This window comes from Ictidomys tridecemlineatus, chromosome 14, assembly GCF_052094955.1.
Source record: "Ictidomys tridecemlineatus isolate mIctTri1 chromosome 14, mIctTri1.hap1, whole genome shotgun sequence".
NCBI classification, from domain to species: Eukaryota; Metazoa; Chordata; class Mammalia; order Rodentia; family Sciuridae; genus Ictidomys; species Ictidomys tridecemlineatus.
This window is the reverse complement of record NC_135490.1, coordinates 34,747,914-34,769,687: the sequence shown is the minus strand read 5'-3', so window position 1 is coordinate 34,769,687 and position 21,774 is coordinate 34,747,914. Positions and strand designations below refer to the sequence as shown.

Below are 21,774 nucleotides of genomic sequence, written 5' to 3'. Positions count from 1 at the left end.
ACATGCTACAATTGTCAACAAACAGGACATTTTAAAAGGAATTGCCCCATAGGAGGAGGGTTTAACAAAACTAGGTATCAAACAAGTAGAATACCGGGTATTTGCCCACGATGCCGTAGAGGGAGACATTGGGCTAATGAATGCCGTTCTCAAACCACCATAGAGGGTACTCCATTATATTGGGCTAATGAATACCGTCCTCAAACCACCATAGAGGGTACTCCATTATCAAAAAACGAACAAGGACAAGGTGTTTATCCACAATATCGTGGACAAAGGCATCGGGCTCCGTTGCCAAAAAATGGACAGGGGGCCCCAATGCTCCGGGGCCCCAAACCACAAATATACGGAGCACTGGAGGAACCCAGCAACCCCAGCAACCCCATCAGGGTAGTGCCCAGCACATCAGATCCCTCATCAGACAAACCAGAGGGAGCGCAGGGTTGGACATCTGCGCCTCCACCAAATCAGTACTAACTCCAGAGATGGGAGTTCAAATCATTCCCACAGGGGTAAAAGGACCTCTTCCCAAAGGAACAGTAGGCTTATTATTGGGACGCAGCTCTTCTACTCTAAAAGGACTTTTGATAAGTCCTGGGGTAATTGATTCCAATTATGAAGGTGAAATAAAAATTATAGCCAGTTCTCCAAAGGGTATATCAGTAATTTCACCAGGAGATAGAATAGCACAGTTACTAATAATACCAAGCCTACATGATAAATTTTCCAGTCATGTTGTAGAAAGAGGTTCCAAGGGATTAGGCTCCACAGGTGTAGATTGGGCTATGCTTTCTTTAAATTTAGATTCTCGCCCCATGCTAAAACTAAATATTCAAGGACATGAATTTAATGGGCTACTGGATACAGGTGCAGATCTTAGCATCATCTCTCGTCAAGAATGGCCAAAACATTGGCCATTACAACAAGCCACTCAATCGCTTCGAGGCCTAGGAGTGGCGACTAATCCCGATAGAAGTGCAATGCTATTAGATTGGAAGGATCCTGAAGGATGTGAAGGAACTATACAGCCATATGTATTGGATCATCTTCCCGTAAATTTATGGGGACGAGATGTCTTAGATCAATTAGGTTTGACATTAACAAATAATATCAATCAAAATGCACCCACTATTATGGCTAGACAAGGTTTTAGGAAAGGAAAAAGATTAGAAAGACAAGAACAATGTATAGCAGCACCAATACAAATAGATCAAGGAACAGACAGACATGGGTTGGATTTTCACAAAGGGCCACTGAGACAATAAAAATTACATGGAAATCAGAAAGACCAGTATGGGTTCCTCAGTGGCCCTTGACTAAAGAAAAGACACAAGTAGCCCATGATCTGGTCAAACAACAATTAGCGGAAGGACATATACAACCTTCTGTATCTCCCCATAATACTCCCATTTTTGTCATCAAAAAGAAATCTGGTAAATGGAGATTACTGCAAGATTTAAGAGCCATTAACAATGAAATGGTCATTATGGGACCTGCTCAATCGGGGATTCCTCAATTGTCTGCTTTGCCAAAAACTTGGTATGTTTTAGTTATAGATATTAAAGATTGTTTTTTTTCAATTCCAATTCATCCTGAGGATAGTCCACGTTTTGCATTTACTATCCCTGCACTAAATCATGAAGGTCCTGATCAGAGATATGAATGGAAAGTACTCCCTCAAGGGATGGCTAACAGCCCAACTATGTGTCAAATTTATGTTAACAAAGTAATCCAGCCACTTAGAAATCAAAATCCTGAACTACAAATATTTCACTATATGGATGATGTGTTATTGGCACACAAAGCTAAAAACACATTGCTAGAATGTTATGCCACACTTACAAACTTATTAAAAAATTATAATCTAGAGATAGCAATAGATAAAGTGCAATTAAATTTTCCAATTAATTATTTAGGAGTTCTATTATCCTCAACCATGGTCCGTCCACCAAAAATTCAAATACGAGTAGATCAACTCAAATCACTTAATGACTTTCAAAAGTTATTAGGAGACATAAATTGGATAAGGCCTTATCTAGGTATTCCAACAGGAGAATTGGGACCTTTATTTGATATCCTAAAAGGTCCATCAGATCCAAATTCACCCCGAATGTTAACGCCTGAAGCAAGAAAGGCATTAAAAATCATTGAAACATATATGGAAAATATGCATTTGGATAGAATTGATATAAGTTTGCCTTTATTATTTATTGTACTACCAACAAAAAATATTCCTACAGGAGTATTTTGGCAAGAAGGTCCATTATTATGGATACATTTATCTTATTCTCCTAACACTATTCTTACTAGGTATCCTGAGGCTGTAGGACAATTAATACTCAAAGGAATAAAAACAGCAAAGGCAGTGTTTGGAATTTCTCCCCATAAAATTATTACTCCATATACTATGAATCAAATTGATGAATTAGCTAATGAGTTAAATACTTGGGCAATAATAATGTGCAAATCTAATGTTTCATTTGATAACCACTTACCATCTAATCCTTTATTGTCTTTTTGGTCATTGCATCCTGTAATTTTTCCAAAAATGACAAGAAAAACACCTATCATGAATGCTCCAAATATATTCACTGATGGGTCAAATAATGGTACAGCAGCAATAGTTACACCTGATCAAACTTTTACATTTTTAGTACCCAAACAATCAGCTCAAAAGGTAGAGCTTAATGCAGTATTACAAACTTTTGTGATGTTTAAAGATTCTGTATTTAATTTATTTTCTGATAGCCAGTATATAGTTAATGCTATAGTATCCCTTGAAGATGCTGGTAGAATTTCCCCTTCTTCTACTGTTTTCTCTTTGTTTTCCACTATACAAAGTTTAATCTGGGACAGAAAAGATCCATTCTTTATAGGACATATCAGGGCACATACAGGATTGCCTGGAGCCCTTAGTTTAGGCAATGATTTAGCAGATAAAACTACACGTGACATACATATTTTCTCTGTACTAGAAGAAGCTATAAATTTTCATGAAAGATTCCATGTCAATGCTAATACTTTACAAAAGCGTTTTAAAATAACTAAGGAACAAGCTAGACAAATAATAAAACAATGTCAAAATTGTGTGAGTCAATTGGAGTCAATCCTAGAGGATTGATGCCTAACCAATTATTGAAAAAAAATAGAAAATATCTCTAGACCAAAGCATTTTTTCCTACTCTCTGCAAAGAAAACAGAAAATTATTTTGGAAATCAATAAAGGCCTTACTAGAAGACAGAAGCAAAAATGGCACTGCCTGGTAGCCAATTGCCATATAAAAACCTCTGTGAGAACTCTTAAGAGTAGCTAGATGAAAGCAAACAGAATAAACTGATTTTCACACAGTATTTGCTTTATGGTTTTAAGTGAATACAATATTTAATAAATATCTTATTTCTATTGAAATTTTAAAATTAAATATGTGCAAATAAAAACAAAACTAATGTTGTAGGAGGGACTACTGATACATAGTAGTGTTCACCAGAATTGCAGGCATAGAGTCTCAGGAGGAAATTCCCAATTTTCTAAAGCTTTAATTTGCAATCCAAAATTATTTTCCCTGTAGAAGGCGTCAGAGTGTGTGTCAAAGCAGGGGAGTGACCACGATATTTATATATCAAACCAAAAGTAAAATGCAATAATCAGGAACCTTCTGGATTACTGAATTCAGTTATTTTTCAAGATTTATGTTTCGTAGCAGACATATACTCTAAAAACATCTAATAAAACAAGTAATTCTATTCTATATGCTATGTTACCTTTATGTATGAATAAAGGGTATCATTTCAACTTTTAAACAGCTCAAGAATTGATTTTGAAATTCTATTTGGTCAGATATTTCTAGGCTAAGTATCATGTCCAACTCACCCATTTTTTAGTAAATTAGAGTAGAGTGCAACAATTTTGAGAAATATGTCCAAAAATCCACCTGATAATATGGTGGGAAAAAAAAAATCTACCACTGATCACTCAGACTTCATGTTAGTGCTCTTCCCCTTATTCCACACTTTTTACATTTCCAAAAGATATATATAAGAGCTCAATCCTTTTAGAAATAAATTTACTTAGTACAATTTTCATTAACTGTTGAATTTTTGTGAAATGAGTTCAAATAATTAACATTTCACAGTAGTTCCTGGACATAAAAATATTTAAAAATTTCATATTATGCATTCTAAAATGTTATTGTAATTGCAAAAAAATCACTTAAAAATCAGTTTCTGTTCTTAAACTATTTGTCATTCTCTCTTAGGGGTTGAGAGGAATGTTGGTTGATTTTAGTAACATAGTAACTATGTTATCAATATAAGATCATGATTTGTCAGAATGTAATAAAACACTCCAATAATGTATCTAGAGTTTGTTTTTAATGCCATTTTATATAACATTTCTAGTATATATAAATTGATTTGATATTCATTATCTTAGCTACCATTTATCAAGAGTCTGGTATATGTCATGAATAAATCGTTTTTTATTCTCCCAGTACTGGGGATTGAACCCGTGGCTGAAGTATGCTAGGCAAGTCAACAACCAAGCTACATCCCCAGCATTTTTTGTTTTGTTTTGTTTTGAGATAGGGTCTGCTAAATTGCTCAGACTGGCCTCAAACTTGCCATCCCTCTGCCTTAGCTTCCCAAGTAGCTGGGATTACAGGCATGTACCATTGTACCCAGCTAGCAACATACTTTTTAATCCTTAAATATAACTGAGAAACTAACATTGATGAAGAATTGTTACCAGATTTTAAACAAAGTTTAATCACATCATTCTTAACAGAAGGAAAGTTTCAGTATCTACTCTTCATTAAAACGACCTTCCAAGGTGTGATAAAATAATGACTATATGTAAACAATAGATCATAATAAGTCGAATGGATTGCTTTTTTCTATATAGAATTTTTATTTTAGGACAGATATCATGCTTACAATTATGAGTACAAGTTTTTCTCTTAGTCACAGATGCTTTACCTTATAATGTGATACTGAACCTTCTCTGACTATACACAGAATCAAAAACTGGTTTTAGCTTATTTGAAAGTGAAAATCATCACAGGAAAAATAATTGCAGTTTTCTGCAATAATACTAGGTACAATCAATTTATCAGTTCTTACACTCTGTTTTATTTCACATTACAATAGTGTTTAGACTCATCATAAATTGGCATTCTAAAATTAATGATCTCTTCAGGGATGTTCAAAAGTGTTTTGAATTTGACCCCACTTGATGATCAACAGTGTATTATTGTGTCCCAAGAAAACCTTGATCCTCACAGATGACAGTATCCAGCAGCTCTGGTGTTACTCTTCTGCATACATGTAGAATTAATAGTTCTAAACTATAATATAACTATGTGGTTTTATTTTTTTTTCACTTGTTTGCTTGCATTCTTATTTACTCTCTGTTTTTCTACCTTCCCAGGATCTGATTCAGAGTTCAGTAAATTAAAACAATCATGAAAACTTATCAGGCTATTGTACCATATTTTTTCCTGATTTCATATTTATTTAAAAACTAGGAATCAAAGCATTTTCTAGGAACTAAACATATTAGAATATAATTTTTTGGCCCAAAAAGAGAAAGAAATATTCTCTGGTCAAGAAACATTTTTATTTGTCTCTAGATAAAATTCCATTCTCTTTCAATGAAATAGAATTAAATAAATATATTAGTTACAAAAGCAACTTTATAGTTACTTATAAGGGGACTTGTCAGATTGACCTACATAAACAATTGTACAGTTAGATATTAATATTTCAATTGACTAATTGATGTTAATTTCCCAATTAACAGAAAACAGAGTTATAGAAATTATTTGTTAAGTGGGGTTAACATGTGTAGATCTTCAATATTCTGGTAAAAAATATTTTCATGTAATAGGAATTTAAAATTAAAATTTTCAAATCTTACCTTTCTGGCTAACATTTTAAAATTTCCATATAGACAAACATTTCAAATTAGAATTTCAGTTTTTTCATCAAACTAAACTAAAATTTGTCTGATCATAAATAGCATTTACTATGACCAAAGTCATATAAATGTGGTATACATTTCCCTATGCATGCTAGACATTGTCGCCCTCCATCCAATCTTGTACTGTCACTTCCAAGATTTGGGAGCTCAATACTAATCCTCTCTTGCCTTTCAGATAGTTCAACAATAATCACACTGGGTGGCCATGGAAAATGGGAACTTAATAATCTATCATTTTTGCTTAGTATCAATTTTACTGTACTCTACAGAATAAATTTTTTAAAAAGTTATATTTTGATTCATTAGATCATTTATTTTAAACTAACCCTGAACTTACTTATATCTGTACCTGACTGAAATTCCAGGTAGTTTAGTTTAATTTCAAATCAAATACTGTGGATGTCATTGAAATGTCAGATCTTTGTTGACAGAGGAAAGATACCTCAAGTTCTTCGTGATGACAACAACAAAATTATAGGGAACGCTTATACTGTGTAAAAATCGAATAATGACTGCAAATATATTTTTAAACATAGTAGACAATTTGTACTTACAGTCAATCAGTAGGCAGGATTCTGAACTTAATATTACAGAATAACTTAGCTCTTTATTCAGTTCAGCATTCCTGAGGAAATATTATTGATTCTTCTTTTTCCCCATGTAATGAATGCTTGGGCTATAGATAACTTGAATTACAACAAGAAATGCAATACAGTTTCTCAGTAGAGAAAGTACATAGGAAAAGTGAAGCTCAGGTTGCATGACTTCTATTACCAGTCTATTTGGGAAGACATTTTTATTCTCCTTATAAATGGTACTTTTAATCTCAATATTTGTAATACTCTTTGTAAGTTACCTAATTTAATGTTGACAGACAAATGAAATTTGCCATGATAATTATTGTCATGAAGCTATTATTCTATTTTAACAGGCCTCCATATACCAGTCTATAGACAGAAGCCTGGAAAGGCCTGCTAGGTAAGAATCCCATGACATTGACAACCAGAATGTTCTATGCCAGTGGTTTCTTTTTCAATGGTAATTATGTATTATTTGTTCTTATTTTAAATAGCACCTCATGAATTTAATTTTGGCATTAGTTTATATGATCATATTCAAGAATTTATAAAATAATTCTGGATTCCTTCACAGATTGATATATTCTTCCCTTCCCTATCTCAGCCGCTTTTCTTTCCTTTTAATAAGTATTATGAATAACTCATTTTCAATGTTGTTAAGCAATATTTAGGATAATTATTTAAAAATTTATAAATTAGAAACTCCTATACACATATTTGTTAATTATACTGACCACACAAATCAGAAATTCTTTTACTAACAATACATGAAGGCTTACTATATACTTGGCATTCTAAGTACCTAAACATATTCAATCAAAAGACAACACTGGGAGTTAAATACTGTTGTCCCCGATATATCTCTGAAGAAACTAATACTTCGGCTTAGTAACTTGCCAAGTTTACACAGCTGGAAAGGAGAGAAACAAAATAAAAATCCTTCAGAGTCAGCCCAAAAGAAGTTCTATTAAGTAGGCTTCAAATATCACACTTACTTTAATTCTTAATGAAATTCAGTCATAGTTCAATAGCAACATTGAATATTACCAACTCCCAGCTATATTGTATCATCAACAAATAACTTTCTTTTGCCCTTCTGTAATTTTTATCAACTTAAGTAGAAAGCTCATCCAGCTACATTAATAGCCCAAAGAAAGGAGCATCCAACTTCTCCTTTTATCTTTTGTATCTATATATTCACCCAAAATGTTATAAATGTTTGAATTTTTAAGTTTTAATCTCTCCTAAGGATTGCTCTAAAGATATAGACCCTCACATGGCAGGAGAGTCACAGCAAAAATATGTGTAGGAGATGGAGCCTCCTCATTAGAAAGAATGCAAATTCTGAAGTCTATTTCTGTACTTCCCAGGTGTGTGTTTGGTTTGCTCATTTGTATATATGGGGTGTACATATCAATCCGTCATAGGTTACTTGGTGGGCTAAATAAGATAAAAATGTAAATAAAGCACATAGCATCTTACTGAGTTCCATTGGAGCTATATCCAATGCCGTCACTGTTTACGTAACTCTCTCCAGTGATTTGACAGACAGCATGCTGTATGATGGAGCCTGTCAATCACTAATATTCTTCTCAGATTCACAACCACAATAAAAACTCCTTGCTGTAATAGAGCATTCTATACAACTGGGTGGAAGGAATTCTTAATAGTTAATTTTCTGGAAAAATTATTGGTCTTTCATTATTTGAATACAGAATGTTGGAATTCCTGTATTAGGTCTTCCAAAGCTAAGATTATTAGGAAAGCCTGCAGGCAATCCTTGAGGTAATAGAAACTAATTTTGCTAGATATCTTCTTTTATTTCAGTCCTTTCCTTTGTTTTTGCCTGCCCCACCCTGTCCCCCATTTGGATCTGTTCATGCTGTTGGAACTCCATAGAGAAATTATACATTATACATATCATAACACTGAATTGCCAGTATCAACAAAATGTTCACCATAGGAGAATTTTTATTTTAAAAAGTGATTATAAATATATGCTCACACAAAGAAACCTGTGTATGAATGCCTATAGAAGTCTTACTCATAATTATCAAAGTTTGGTGAATGGGAAATGGTGGTACATCCATATAATAGAATATTATTCAGCCATAAAATAAATAAGCTATCAAGTGACACAAAGACATGGAAGAAACTTAGAAGTATGCTACTAAGTGAAAGAAGCTAATCTAAAAGACCACATACTGTATGATTCCTACTGTGACATCCTGGAAAGGGCAAAATATGGAGATCATATAAAGATCTGACATTGTCAGGGGGCAGGAAGAGGAAGGGATGGATGCACAGGGGATTTTTATGGCAATAAAACTATTCTAAACTATTCTATGTGATACATTGTGAGGGACAGATATCTTTATGCATTTTTTTTTAAAAAAACCCACAGAACATATAATCATATGCAGCAGGAACCCTAATGTAAACTGGAGACTTTCAGTGATGAAATGTCAGGATAGGTTCATCAGTTGTAACACATACCATAGAAGAGGTAAATAAAAACAGAAACTGGAGTGAGAATAAAGAATTCTCCATACACTGTGTTTCAGTGTCTGCAAAGGATTGGCTTGAGAACACTCCCCCATCCTCTGCCAAGGATACCATAATCTGCAGATGCCCAAGTATTTGATGTACATGGGCATAGTATTTGCATATAATCTATGCACATCTTCCCAGATACTTTATATTATCTCAATCATTTACAGTGTAGATGCCATACAAATATTTGATATATTGTATTGCTTGGGATAAAAAATGTGTACATGTCAAATACAAATGCAATTTTTTAAATTCTCTAATTCTCTCCCATCTATGGTTGGTTGAATCTGTGGACGAAGAACCCACAGATATGGAAGTGATTTTTTTTTCCCTGTAAGCCTGAAACTGCTCTAAAAAAAAAGTCTTTAAATGTTCTAAAACATGTATTTTTTAACATATGCTGTGTGTTATATATTCTTGGGGTTTTAAAATGTGTAACAGTATATATCACTACTATGTCATAGAGAATAGTTTAGAATAATTTTTATTGCCACAAAAATTCCCAGGGCACCACCCTTTCTTCCATCCCTTCCTCCGCCCACTTCCTAACACCACTGATCTTTTTATTGTCCCCACATTTTACCCTTTCCAGAATATCACTGTTGGAATAAATGTCTTAAAAAGATGATTCTAAAGAAATCATTTTAAATGTCAAGGAATGAGATCCTCACCATGCTGTTTTGGGGGTGCAGATTTAGGGGTTGCATATACCATCTTCTCTAGCACATCACATGGGCCTTTGTGGTACATGTGCTAACCTCCATCGGGACCAGTCAAACTGATATGATTACTTCTTTCAGCTCTGCAAGCATGGCCAGCGACTTCAGGAAACGGAGGAAGAGTGAGCCTGCAGTGGGTCCACCCAGGGGCTTGGGGGAGCAAAGTGCAAGCAGGACCAGCCCTGGTCGGGCAGACCTCCCAGGATCCAATGCCACCCTTACGAAGTCTTTCATTAGCTCTTCTCCGTCCTCCCCCTCAAGAGCAAAAGGTGAGCAAGGATAAAGGAGCGCACAAAAATGAACTAGTTAAAGTTTTAGCCTAGACTGAAAGTGAGAGCCAGGCAGTGAGAGTGATATGCTACCTTTTACCTACAGTGTCATAAGTGAAGTACAGTTTCAGAACAATGGCTTTCTTCCTTCCCAGACTGACTCAAGCTGGCCAGCCACTTGGGTTCACTTAAAGGACTCAGACTAGCTTCTTTTCCTGCTTTTCCCCCAATATAGATATATTTTTATGAAACACATACAAAGTATCAAATAATTTGTTTGGGGGCTTATAAAGATGAAAGATGATATTTATAAGCATTAATGTATAGTAAAAATTTCTAATGTTACTCTACCTAGCAAATCAATCACATTTATAAACTAATAGTTACAGCAACAGAGAAAATTATTCCCTAAAAACATACATTTTAAAAAAATCTTTAGATAAAAAAATGCTTACTCTATTAAAGTTGTTTTTTTTAACCATTATCTCTTTATTTTGGCCAATCTTCATATATATAGTAGAGCATCCACATTCTACTGTGCAACATGGTGTTCAATTCACCATGCAATGAGAACTGACTGGTTTTGAGCCATTATCTTAAACCTGAGAAATCAATAAGCCATTTTTCCAGATGGCCTCTATCCTCTTTGGAAAGGTAGTGAGCTAAGTATTAGAAGGGAAGAAGTCAGGCTTCAGGTCCCTGGAAGGTCATTTAGTGCATCATTGCCTCTGGGACAGGAATATTTCTAAGATGGAGAGTGAGGATTGAATGAGCCCCCCTGTGTCCCTCTGGACCTTCAGCTATAACCAAATCTGGAGCCATTGGACTCTCCTCCAATATCTTGGAGCTGACAAGAGAGAAGGACTTTAAGATGTGTGAAGAAAATGAGCTCTAACAGAAAGTTCTATAAAATAGATTCAGCCACGTCACCAATTGTAGGCACTACAGCCAGGGCCACATCTAGAGCTGATCAGTAGCTGTGGAGATGGCTGCCCTGTGCACATCGGGGACCCAAGCCTTCCAAGGCCTAGTGAAGTTGTGAGTAGGACCCAGCTGTTCAGGGGAATGAGCCCCATTCCTTGTACCTTTACTCAGATAAGTAGATGTGCCTTTACCAGATTCTACTCATTTGTGCAAACAAATATCTTAAGGTAGCAAGTTGGTTATGAAATGCCACTGATTTATTATTCTTGGATACTACCCAGAATGTTAAAAGGTTTCTGATGAATTTAAATATTTGTTTAATAGTAGGGAGTATTAAATTAACTTCCTTTCCCAAATACTACATATCTACTTAATGTGCTTATCTACTTTTAAAGAACTTGGGGAAGATCATAAGTCATGATTTGTTAATATTTTCCTGTACTCGGTTTTATTTCTAAAAACAAAACATCCTTAGATGTAATTTTGCCTCTTGTTTATTAGCTAATTTGGCAAAGAAAAAGAAAAGAATATTTCTGTAGTTGTTCCAAACTGAGATCAGGTTTAGCTTTCTCTTATCAAATGTCAAACAATAAAAAAAAACCTCCCCCATAAAAGAAGCATGATATAATTAATGAAAGTTTTACATTATATCCAGTTATCTTTATGAGAACAATGTGTCTAATAGGAGACTGAGGTTAGTAATTAAAGAGATAAATTACTTTATCTAAAGAGCCTCTCACTATTTTTTTTTCTTGGAAAAAAATTGCTAACAATAGTTCACAGCATTTTTATTTTTTTTTTACTTTGGAAAATAATGTTTTCTATCCAAAATGCTCATGAAAAAAATTTGTTTATCAGAGTTAAGAGAATATCAATTAATGTAAGTTATAAATCACTTCTTACCCTATTTTAAATTATAAACCTCAAATCCTGTCCCTCTTAAATTGATTAAGTTCACAACAACTTGGTCATCAATTGTTAATCCTCAAAGTTACTACTATCAGGTCATGCTATTAGCTTAAGAGATAGAATTGTATTTTTGGCATACCCTTTGGCAGAAAGATGTATTCATTAGGAAATAGAAATAGGTGTATTTATTACATCAGTTACTTGTTACACATGGTTTAAATGACTCTAAAAGTTGCAAAGCTGAATTCATTGAAAAGGTATTATTTTGCCTTAGGCTTTTTTTTCTCTGAAGTTGAAGCTACATGTGTTAACAATCACTGTCTAAGATAAACCACACTAACTGCTTTCTCTTTGCTGTGCTCTCTGATACTGACCTCCTCTCTTTGTGAACTTTTTAACTTCTCCAAATGTCTCTCTCCTGCCACGCTGCTCTGGATTAAAAGGTGGGGATGATAGCAAAATGTGTCCGTCCCTTTGCAGTTACTCAGGGATCAACGGCACCCCTTCCCCTGAGTTAGAGTACTGTAGCACTTACAGACAGCATTTGGACGTCCCGAGGGACTCACAAAGGGCCATCACTTTCAAGAATGGCTGGCAGATGGCCCGGCAAAATGCAGAGATCTGGAGCAGCACAGAAGAAACAGTTTCCCCCAAAATCAAATCCCGTAGCTGTGACGACCTCCTCAATGATGACTGCGATAGCTTCCCAGACCCCCAAACCAAGTCGGAAAGTATGGGCTCCCTGTTGTGTGAAGAGGACTCCAAAGAGAGCTGCCCCATGACCTGGGCTTCCCCTTACATCCAGGAGGTTCGAGGTAATGGCAGATCAAGAATCAGACACAGGGCAGCCCACAACGCCCCAGGGTTCCTAAAAATGTACAAGAAGATGCACCGCATTAACCGCAAGGATCTGATGAATTCAGAGGTCATCTGCTCTGTGAAGTCGAGAATAATGCAGTACGAAAAGGAACAGCAACACAAGGGCTTACTCCACGGATGGAGCCAGTCCTCCACCGAGGAGGTGCCCAGGGACATGGTACCCACCCGCATTTCGGAATTTGAAAAGTTGATTCAAAAATCAAAATCCATGCCAAATTTAGGAGACGAAATGCTCTCTCCCGTCACCCTAGAGCCACAGCAAAATGGTTTGTGTCCCAAGAGGCGATTTTCCATCGAGTCTTTGCTGGAGGAAGAAAATCAAAGCAGACACCCTTCTCAGGGGCAACGGAGCTACCAGTCTAACACCCTGGTGCCAATCCACATCGAAGTCACCAGCGAGGAGCAACCGAGAGCCCACGTGGAATTTTCCGACAGTGACCAAGATGGAGTGGTGTCTGACCACAGTGACTACATTCACGTAGAAGGGTCATCCTTTTGCAGCGAAAGTGATTTTGATCACTTCTCGTTCACGTCCTCTGAAAGTTTCTACGGCTCCAGCCACCATCGCCACCACCATCACCACCACCACCATCACAGGCACCTCATCAGTTCCTGCAAAGGCCGCTGCCCCGCGTCCTACACGCGATTTACCACGATGTTAAAACACGAAAGAGCCAAACATGAAAACATCGAGCAGCCCAGGAGACAAGAAATGGACCCTGGCCTGTCTAAACTTGCATTTCTCGTCAGCCCTGTGCCTTTCCGGAGGAAAAAGAATGTGACTCCCAAAAAACAGACTGAAAAAGCAAAATGTAAGGCTTCTGTATTCGAGGCTCTGGACTCCGCCCTTCAAGACATCTGTGACCAAATCAAAGCTGAGAAGAGGAGAGGAAGTTTGCCAGACAACAGTATATTGCACCGTCTTATCAGTGAGCTGCTGCCAGATATTCCTGAAAGGAATTCATCCCTCCGAGCTCTGAAAAGGAGCCCCACGCACCAGCCTTTCCACCCACTGCCTCAAGATGGTGCTATTCATTGTCCCCTGTACCAGAACGATTGTAGGAGAATGCCTCACAGTGCCTCTTTCCCAGACGTGGACATCACCAACAGCTACCACCAGGACCCCGAGAGTGCACTGAATCTCCAAGGTGGAGGAACTTTTCTTGGGTTTTCCCTGTGGTTCAGATACTCACCTCCAGCTCTTCCATCCATTCGTCCATCCCATCGTTCCTGAGCTGTGAGAGGGACTGCTTGCATCGTTGTGTGTTGTGAAGCAAATGTGTGTTGTGCAGACCTGTCTCACTGAATCTCTCTCATGTGCCCATAGTTACGTTGAACTTCATGTGTGGCTTAAAGTGATCATCAGTTCACAAAAATTTACTCAGGAGCCAAAGCAAATCCACGTTGTAGCTTAGCACCAGGCTTCCAACAACTGTTACATTGGGATGACAAATTAAGCGATTTACTTAATTAAAAGGAATACTTTAGGGAAGAAACTATCTTTGAATATCAGTATCCTTCAGAGATCTCTTTTCTCTGTAAAATGAATCAAAACCAACAGTTTAATAAATAGCCTTTTATCATTTTTTATATTATTTTTAAAATTTTTAGAGCATTCACTCAAATAATTTGCTCACTTTCTGTATGGAAGGTATTATGTGAAAGCATTCAGAAAGCAAAACTGAAGGTATGAATAGTAATTGGTAGACATCTAAAGAGATTAGGATTATTTAATAATTTTCTCCCTTGAAAGGGCACAATTAGGATGAAATTTTTGTGAATGTATCTTTAAGCTGTATATATAAATGTCCCATTTCCATCGATCAGTGTATTCATTTTCTTTTCCATTACTTTATTTATTTTCCATTAATTTATTTACTTTTGCTATGACAAAATTTGAATTAGACTAGGTTAAAAGTGACTCCAAATCCCTTTACATAGATAACTTTAAAGTGGCAACACAAGGACAAATAGCAATTCAAATGCAGACTTTTTGAAGTTTACATAACTTAAAAGCATAGGGTGTTTTTAATATTTGTAACAAATTCTTTTCTTTAATTTTAAAGTACATCTGCTTATTATGTAAATTTTAAGAGACTAGAGTGAACATTTCAGGCTGAAACTTTGGATGTCAATAGAGAACTTTGTATACACTAGGTACTACCAGTACTAGGTGCTGCACATCTATAACCTAGTAAAAACTGGCACAAACCAATGGGATAGGTGTTGTCAAAACCATTATTTTACAGTTGAGGAAATTGAAGCCCAGAGAATGCAAGCAGCTTGCCCAAGGTTATACAGATGTGGACGTAACAGAAAGGGGACTCAAACTCCTAATATTTCAGAGTTCATAATAGAAAATATAATTTCCATAGTCAAAAAGCATATAATTTAAGTTTCACATTGATGTAACTGATGTAGCTTGTTTATTTACTTACTTTACTATTTATCTTTTTCTCATTCATATTATACAGCATGCTTCTAAAACAATAGATAAGAATTTTTAAAATCAGTTTCTACAATTTGAAATTTTCCCTGAGAATTATTCTAATCTATTTTTTATAAATTAGTTAATCTTTAGTTTTCTAATATTCTGATGTAATTATCTTTCAATATTTTTGTGCAGATACATTATTGAAACACAATTTGACAGAGCTTTGAGCTACATATTATTACTTATTTGTTCTTTAATGAAATAGTCACTTTACAATTACGTTTAGGCCAAGCAAGAAATAGTTTATATTCCAAGGGTTGTAAAGTTAAATTTTGAATTTATAATCATGAAAGTGTCATGTTAATAAAAGTATGTTAGCTTACAATGTAAAATATACTCCACATGATCCTGTAGTATAAATGAAAATAACTAGTTAAGTTATACCTGAAATATTTGTGGCCGCATCACCTTTCTAAACCTAAAAACTTTGGAACTTACAACTCAGAATTTATCCTCATCCATCATGCAACTGACACCATTTGTAGGAATTTAATTCTTCTATATTGTCTAAGTAGCTGAATCCTCCAAACAGTGTTTTCTTCTTATGGGTCTGCATTTTAAATTATTTCACAAAAGGATAAAATAAATTTTATTTTTAATGCTTCTTGTGAATTAATTTAACTAAATTTAGTAAAGGAACAAGAAAAAGAATTGACAACTTTTGACCCAGTTAACACTGGTAAAATTCTATGAACAGACTACTGGAACACTTTCAACCTTTAGTTACATTTCCATATGTAAGTCACATAAATGTGTAAGGAATAAGAAAATATTAAGGAACATTTGCAGTCATAATTTTGTAATGCAATTATTTACACTTTGCTAAAGTGAACAAAACCCCTCAATATTTCATAAGCAATTTGACAACTATTGTGAGTTCACTTATCTCTTTTGTAATTTATCAGCTGAGCCCAAAGAAAGGTGTAAATAAAGAAAATGACTTAAGACTCAAGTATTTAAAAACAGAGGAAGAGAGAAGAGAAGGGACATTACTTTATCTTGTCATCAACATACTTTCTTTGATTTTATCTCTTTTTCATTTCTGCCTTCTTAAAATGTTGTTCCCCAAAATGTTTCTGTTTCCACAAATTGTTGTTACTTTCAAATACTCCAGCCACTATAGACCTTATGATGTTAATTATAGATCGGCAGCAAAGAGAATAGAAATAGTAAGTATTAAAAATTTTTTGATACGGAAAATTTTCTATAATTATGAATCACCTACACCAGGTGCTACAGTATAATTAATCAGCAATGTCACGATTTCGTTTACATATTTGTGATTATAATAACCCTGCTACCTCAAATATTATTCCTTTTGAAACGTTCTTGTTTTGGGGCGTCTTACATTACAACTTTCTATTTACAAAATTTGGGGGCAATTATAGTTGGCATGTGGGAAAATGGGTGAAAAGTCAACTTATAATGAAGTGGATACTCATTCTGACGGGCCCTGTCCTTTCCAATAGACCGCGAGTCTCCCAGAAGTTACTCATCCACTTTGACTGACTTGGGGAGAAGTATGCCAAGAGAAAGAAGAGCAACTCCAGAAAAAGAGGTAGTTGGTGGATTCGTGCTGTAGTCTTTTCTGCCATGACCTACTTGATAAAGCACTTGCCAGTCACACTTACATCCAAAACCAATAAAGAACTCAGACTGAATCATGAAAATAACAAACTAGAAAGTTTTCCTGGGAGCTTGAAATAAGACGACGAGCAGTTTGCACTCTGACCCTAGCTGCAGTTCTTCCCTGGTTGTGACCAGCTTTGGCAGAGAGGCCTCCCTGGGTCTTGACCTGACACTCATGAAGTAACAGTTGATGTCTGAAAGAGCCCTGAGCTGAGCTGCCTTGTGGAATGAGGGGGTTTCCTATGCACCATTTCCTGGCCCACTAGATCTAGGAGGCAACCCTAGGTCAGCTGTGTTGCAAATCAATACTGACCATATAAATCATTTTTTGCTGGCTTACTTTGTTAGAGAGGATTCCTGTTGGGGACGGGAGACAAATGAAAAAAAAAAAAAAAAACGTAACCAACTAGTTCTAATGACACTGATCTTGGGAACAATGTACCAACTGATTCTTTGTCCATGGCTCAGCCAGGGCTAGAGCTCTTGCTCCTAAACTGCCCTGGAGACAGGTGGACTTGATGGAAACTGAAAGCTAGACTTGGTCTGGCAGCCACTGCAGATGTTACAAGTATCTATCTGATATAGTCCAGCACCTGTGAACCCTTGTGAAGTCAGGAATTGTCCAAGTTTCCTGAAGTTTGTTAGAATCACAGGGAAAGAGAATAGAAGGAAAGGATTATTGGTTCCTGGGGAAGAAGCCAGTGTTGCTAACTATATGGTACAGGGTGACTCAGGTAGATTCCAGGGGCCCAAAGTTTCAGGCTGGGCACAGGTCAGAGCACATCATGACTAAAAGATGAACAGCTGGTTGAGTGTGCTGAAGGATTCCTGAACCCTTCTGGAGACACAGGATGATTGTGACTCTACTTTCAACCATTAACTAACCTCTCCGTGATAATTGGGCTAATATTTCTTGGCTAACATGTTAATTAGCAGTAAAAGGGGTGATGATTTCCTTCATGTCTTTTGGTCCTTTTATTATGATTCAGAGTTTCTTCAGTCCATAGTGACCTGCCACAGTGATCCACAGGAAAAACCTTTGCAATAGCTAAAGTTACATCTAGGTCAGGATCTTCTGTGAGCATTTTATTATCCTATTATGACATTAATTTACTATGGTACCTAATTTAAAATATGACAGTGAAGAGGCCAGCTATTATATTGCTCTTATAACTTAAATCTAAATGCAGAACTAATGGATTTATTTGTAAATTGCATATAGGATGTACATCATATATGTTTAATCATTCCTTGAGGCTTTATATTGCATGTAAAACTATTCTCTTACAGGAAATCCGAATTTTAAGTTGGTGCTAACTGTTTACCATTCTTTTCAGAAATTGCCTGCTAAAGCTGTTTATGATTTTAAGGCTCAGACATCTAAGTAAGTCAGATAAGTGTTCTTCATATGATTTAAGTTGTCTTTAATTATGCTAGTAAGAGATACATGTTGAAATGGGATGTGAAACAAGCAAGACCTGATTCCCAATTCCAAAATCCACGAATTAACTGGTTCTTCAGAATTATTAATTGCATTGTAATTTTCCTATGATTTATATCATTTCAAAAGCATTTCTTAAGTTACAAGTGAAGTCCATGAATTTGCAAAGAAAATCCTCACCTAACAGAGCTTGACAGATTTTTTACACATGGGAATTTTATTTACAAAATACAGATCTAATGAGGGTATGGGTCTTAAGAACAATTGCTGTGCATCCCAAGAAAAAGACCATTTAAACATCTCTCTTCCAGGGAGTTGTCATTTAAGAAAGGAGATACTGTCTACATCCTCAGGAAAATTGATCAAAATTGGTATGAGGGAGAGCACCATGGAAGAGTGGGCATTTTTCCAATCTCATATGTGGAGGTGGGTCCTTCTCCCTTCCCTCCTTGAGGGTAGAGGTTTCACTGGTCACCATAAATTCAGGAATAAATTACTCTTTTTCTTTATAGAAACTCATACCTCCTGAAAAAGCACAGCCTGCAAGACCACCACCCCCTGCCCAGCCAGGAGAGATTGGAGAAGCTATAGCCAAATACAATTTCAATGCAGACACCAACGTGGAGCTCTCGCTGAGAAAGGTAACCCAGATATTTTCCTTTATAGGAGCCTTGGAAAAGATTGTATATTCTTAAAACTAAAATAGGTTATTTTCTTCCTTAGATATTTTTGTGTTGTCTCCATTTTCTGTGAAGAAATTCTTGAGGCTGCCTAGAGTTAGTGTCCTTCCAGAGGCCACCCTGTAGGATACAGAACTCTCAGATTCCCTCTGTGACTTAGGTCTGGGAAGCAGGAACCCAAATCTTCTTCAAGGGATGCATCTCTGAATATCAAGAAGTTATACATGCAGGACTTCAAAAGGAGAAAGCACTCTAATACACTTCAAAATATTCTGTTACCTTATTATTCAATTTTTTATATGTGTCCAATACTTATTTTTCTCCATCTTCGAATCAAGGATATCCCTCAAGATCCTTCCTTTCTGGGAGAAACTCTTTTAGAGTCATCTCTGGGGTTGGGGTTGTGGCTCAGGGGTAGAATGCTTGCCTAGCACATGTGAGGCACTGGTTCAATCCTCAGCACCACATTAAAAAAAAATGAAGAGCCATGTATGCTTCTTTGACATGCTTCCTTGACATCTTCTCTGGGCCTGATCCAAATTTCTCTAGCAACCTACCAATACTGAAGTCTCTTCTTAACTATCTCTTTTCACTTGCCACTCCACATAGTTGAGAATGTTAAATGAACTATTTTTATTGTTTGCTGGACAATGACATACATGTGTTTGAGATGACCACTTCTGTATACAATACAGAGAAGTAGTAATATTAATTAGAATGGTCTGGAACCTTTCAGGCCTGCTGGGTGGAATCTTGCTCCATATGCAATAAAGTTCTGGACCTGGCAGAACCTCATTTCATTCTCTCATTTCAGTCCTAATTCTGCATCATCAGCTGATTCTCTGCTAGCCTCCCAGCATTACATGTACTGTATTATCTTCAGTTTCTTATTTTAGAGAAAGGCTTTCTAAGTACATCTCATAGCTCACTGGTGACTGCGTGTTCTTGGTGTGTTAGAAAATCAGGGCAATATTAAGACTTGGGGAGATTCATTTTTCATCATTAAGTTCTACTCAGTGATGGTAGGACATGTTAAATAAACCATCCAGCACTTTGACAAAAAAGAGAACCTTCAATTGCGTAGCACTTGAAGTATGGCTTCCTACTATCCTGAAACTATTTAACCAATGTCACTTCCACCACTCTTTCAGATGCAGTTGTCTAAACTTCTGTATGTGCAGTTGCAGGTTTGTGGCTTAACAGTAGCCTGCCTACTTAGTTCTGGGCCATGTGTGGGTTTGAGACAAAATTTAAATTAGGATCTATGGCATTGGCTTGGTCACTTCAGGAAGAGCAATCATGAATGTAGACAGTAGCCTAAGACTCTATTCAAATATTTAATGCCCAGTATGGCATGGCCACCAGTCAGAAAGGATGCTGGCATGACACAGTCCTGACACAGTCCTGACACAGCCGGGCGATTTCAGTCCTGGCCACTGCTGTGGATATTCTAGGGTTCTCTCTTTGCCCCTGTCTTTTGAATTCACTCTTTGTCCCTACTTAGTTCACATAGATTAAAGAAGAAAAATGGTGTGCTATTCTACTTTATCCCTTCCTGAGGACAATTTCTGCAACCATTTTAGACATACTTTCTGAAACTTTTCCTGAAGAAGCTCATTCCTTTGAATTTGACAAAGATAGCATGCTGCTACTGTCATTAAAACATTACCTTTAAATTAGTCTGCTTTTTGAAATAACTCATTGCACACAGTACCAGTATGAAACATATATAAGCGTATCCACAACCACCAATCATCCTTAGGGAAGATTCTAATGTTATAAATGGATGGTTTAGTTGCATGAATGTCAATAATCTGTTTTTTTTTTCTAGTAAGACCTTTCTTGCATTCCCCTAATTAAGCAAAACCCAGAAGTGTAAAACTTTCCCAAGTGTAAAACTTGTTAATTAAGAAACAATAGCAGTTATGCATTTAATATTTTTGCGTGCCTATTTATAATGCATTTTCTTAATGTTCATTACAGGGAGATAGAATTATTCTTCTTAAAAGAGTCGATCAAAACTGGTATGAAGGTAAAATTCCAGGAACCAACAGACAAGGCATCTTCCCTGTTTCCTATGTAGAAGTCATCAAGAAGAATACAAAAGGTGCTGAGGAATACCCTGACCCTCCAATACCCCACAGCTATTCTAGTGATAGAATCCACAGCTTAAGTTCCAATAAGGTAAGAAAATATTCTGTCATATGAATATTCTGTCATTTTAAATTTGGGAGCTGGTAGTAAGATAACTAGTATGTGATTTTAGACATTGGATCAGACTATCAAATGAATTGCAAAGATGGGATTTACATACTCTGGTTCCACCCATGTGAGTGCCATTTAATCTTTCTCAAATAGGTTCTGGCATAAAGGGTTAATGCTTGCTTTTGCTAATTTTGTTTTCAAGTTAAAATGTTGGAAGAGAAAACATTAGTATCATAAAACTTTATATGGTATTTATCTATATTTCTTATATATATTCTTAAACTTTATTTTTTCTGAAGTTTGATTTTATATAAATATAAATTTTGTATCATGATACATTATTTTATAGGCAGATACAATTACAATTTATATATATAAATATTTATATATATAAAATTCATAAAATTCCATGTATATCCCAAGATGGTGTATCTCAAGAACATATGGTTATTAGATTGACAAAAATCTCATTCAAATCTTTATAGAAAAAGAACGAAGTAATTCTTTTAAAAATTAG

General features: G+C 35.9%; 1 protein-coding gene across 43 annotated transcripts in view; it reads left to right on the top strand.

The window, feature by feature from the left end:
* Positions 1 to 21,774, top strand: part of Sorbs2 (sorbin and SH3 domain containing 2) — a 326,988-nt gene that overhangs the window by 282,459 nt on the left and 22,755 nt on the right. For 31 of the 43 annotated variants that reach the window (XM_040294542.2, XM_040294547.2, XM_078031050.1 and 28 more), the window contains 8 exons: positions 6,909 to 6,955; positions 9,909 to 10,096; positions 12,373 to 13,956; positions 16,772 to 16,860; positions 18,269 to 18,315; positions 18,684 to 18,798; positions 18,885 to 19,013; positions 21,036 to 21,236. In XM_040294542.2, coding sequence (XP_040150476.2) covers positions 6,909 to 6,955; positions 9,909 to 10,096; positions 12,373 to 13,956; positions 16,772 to 16,860; positions 18,269 to 18,315; positions 18,684 to 18,798; positions 18,885 to 19,013; positions 21,036 to 21,236 — 2,400 coding nt within the window. The remainder of the gene's footprint in view (positions 1 to 6,908; positions 6,956 to 9,908; positions 10,097 to 12,372; positions 13,957 to 16,771; positions 16,861 to 18,268; positions 18,316 to 18,683; positions 18,799 to 18,884; positions 19,014 to 21,035; positions 21,237 to 21,774) is intronic. The other 12 variants (XM_078031058.1, XM_078031062.1, XM_013360304.4 and 9 more) reach the window with 1 other exon arrangement.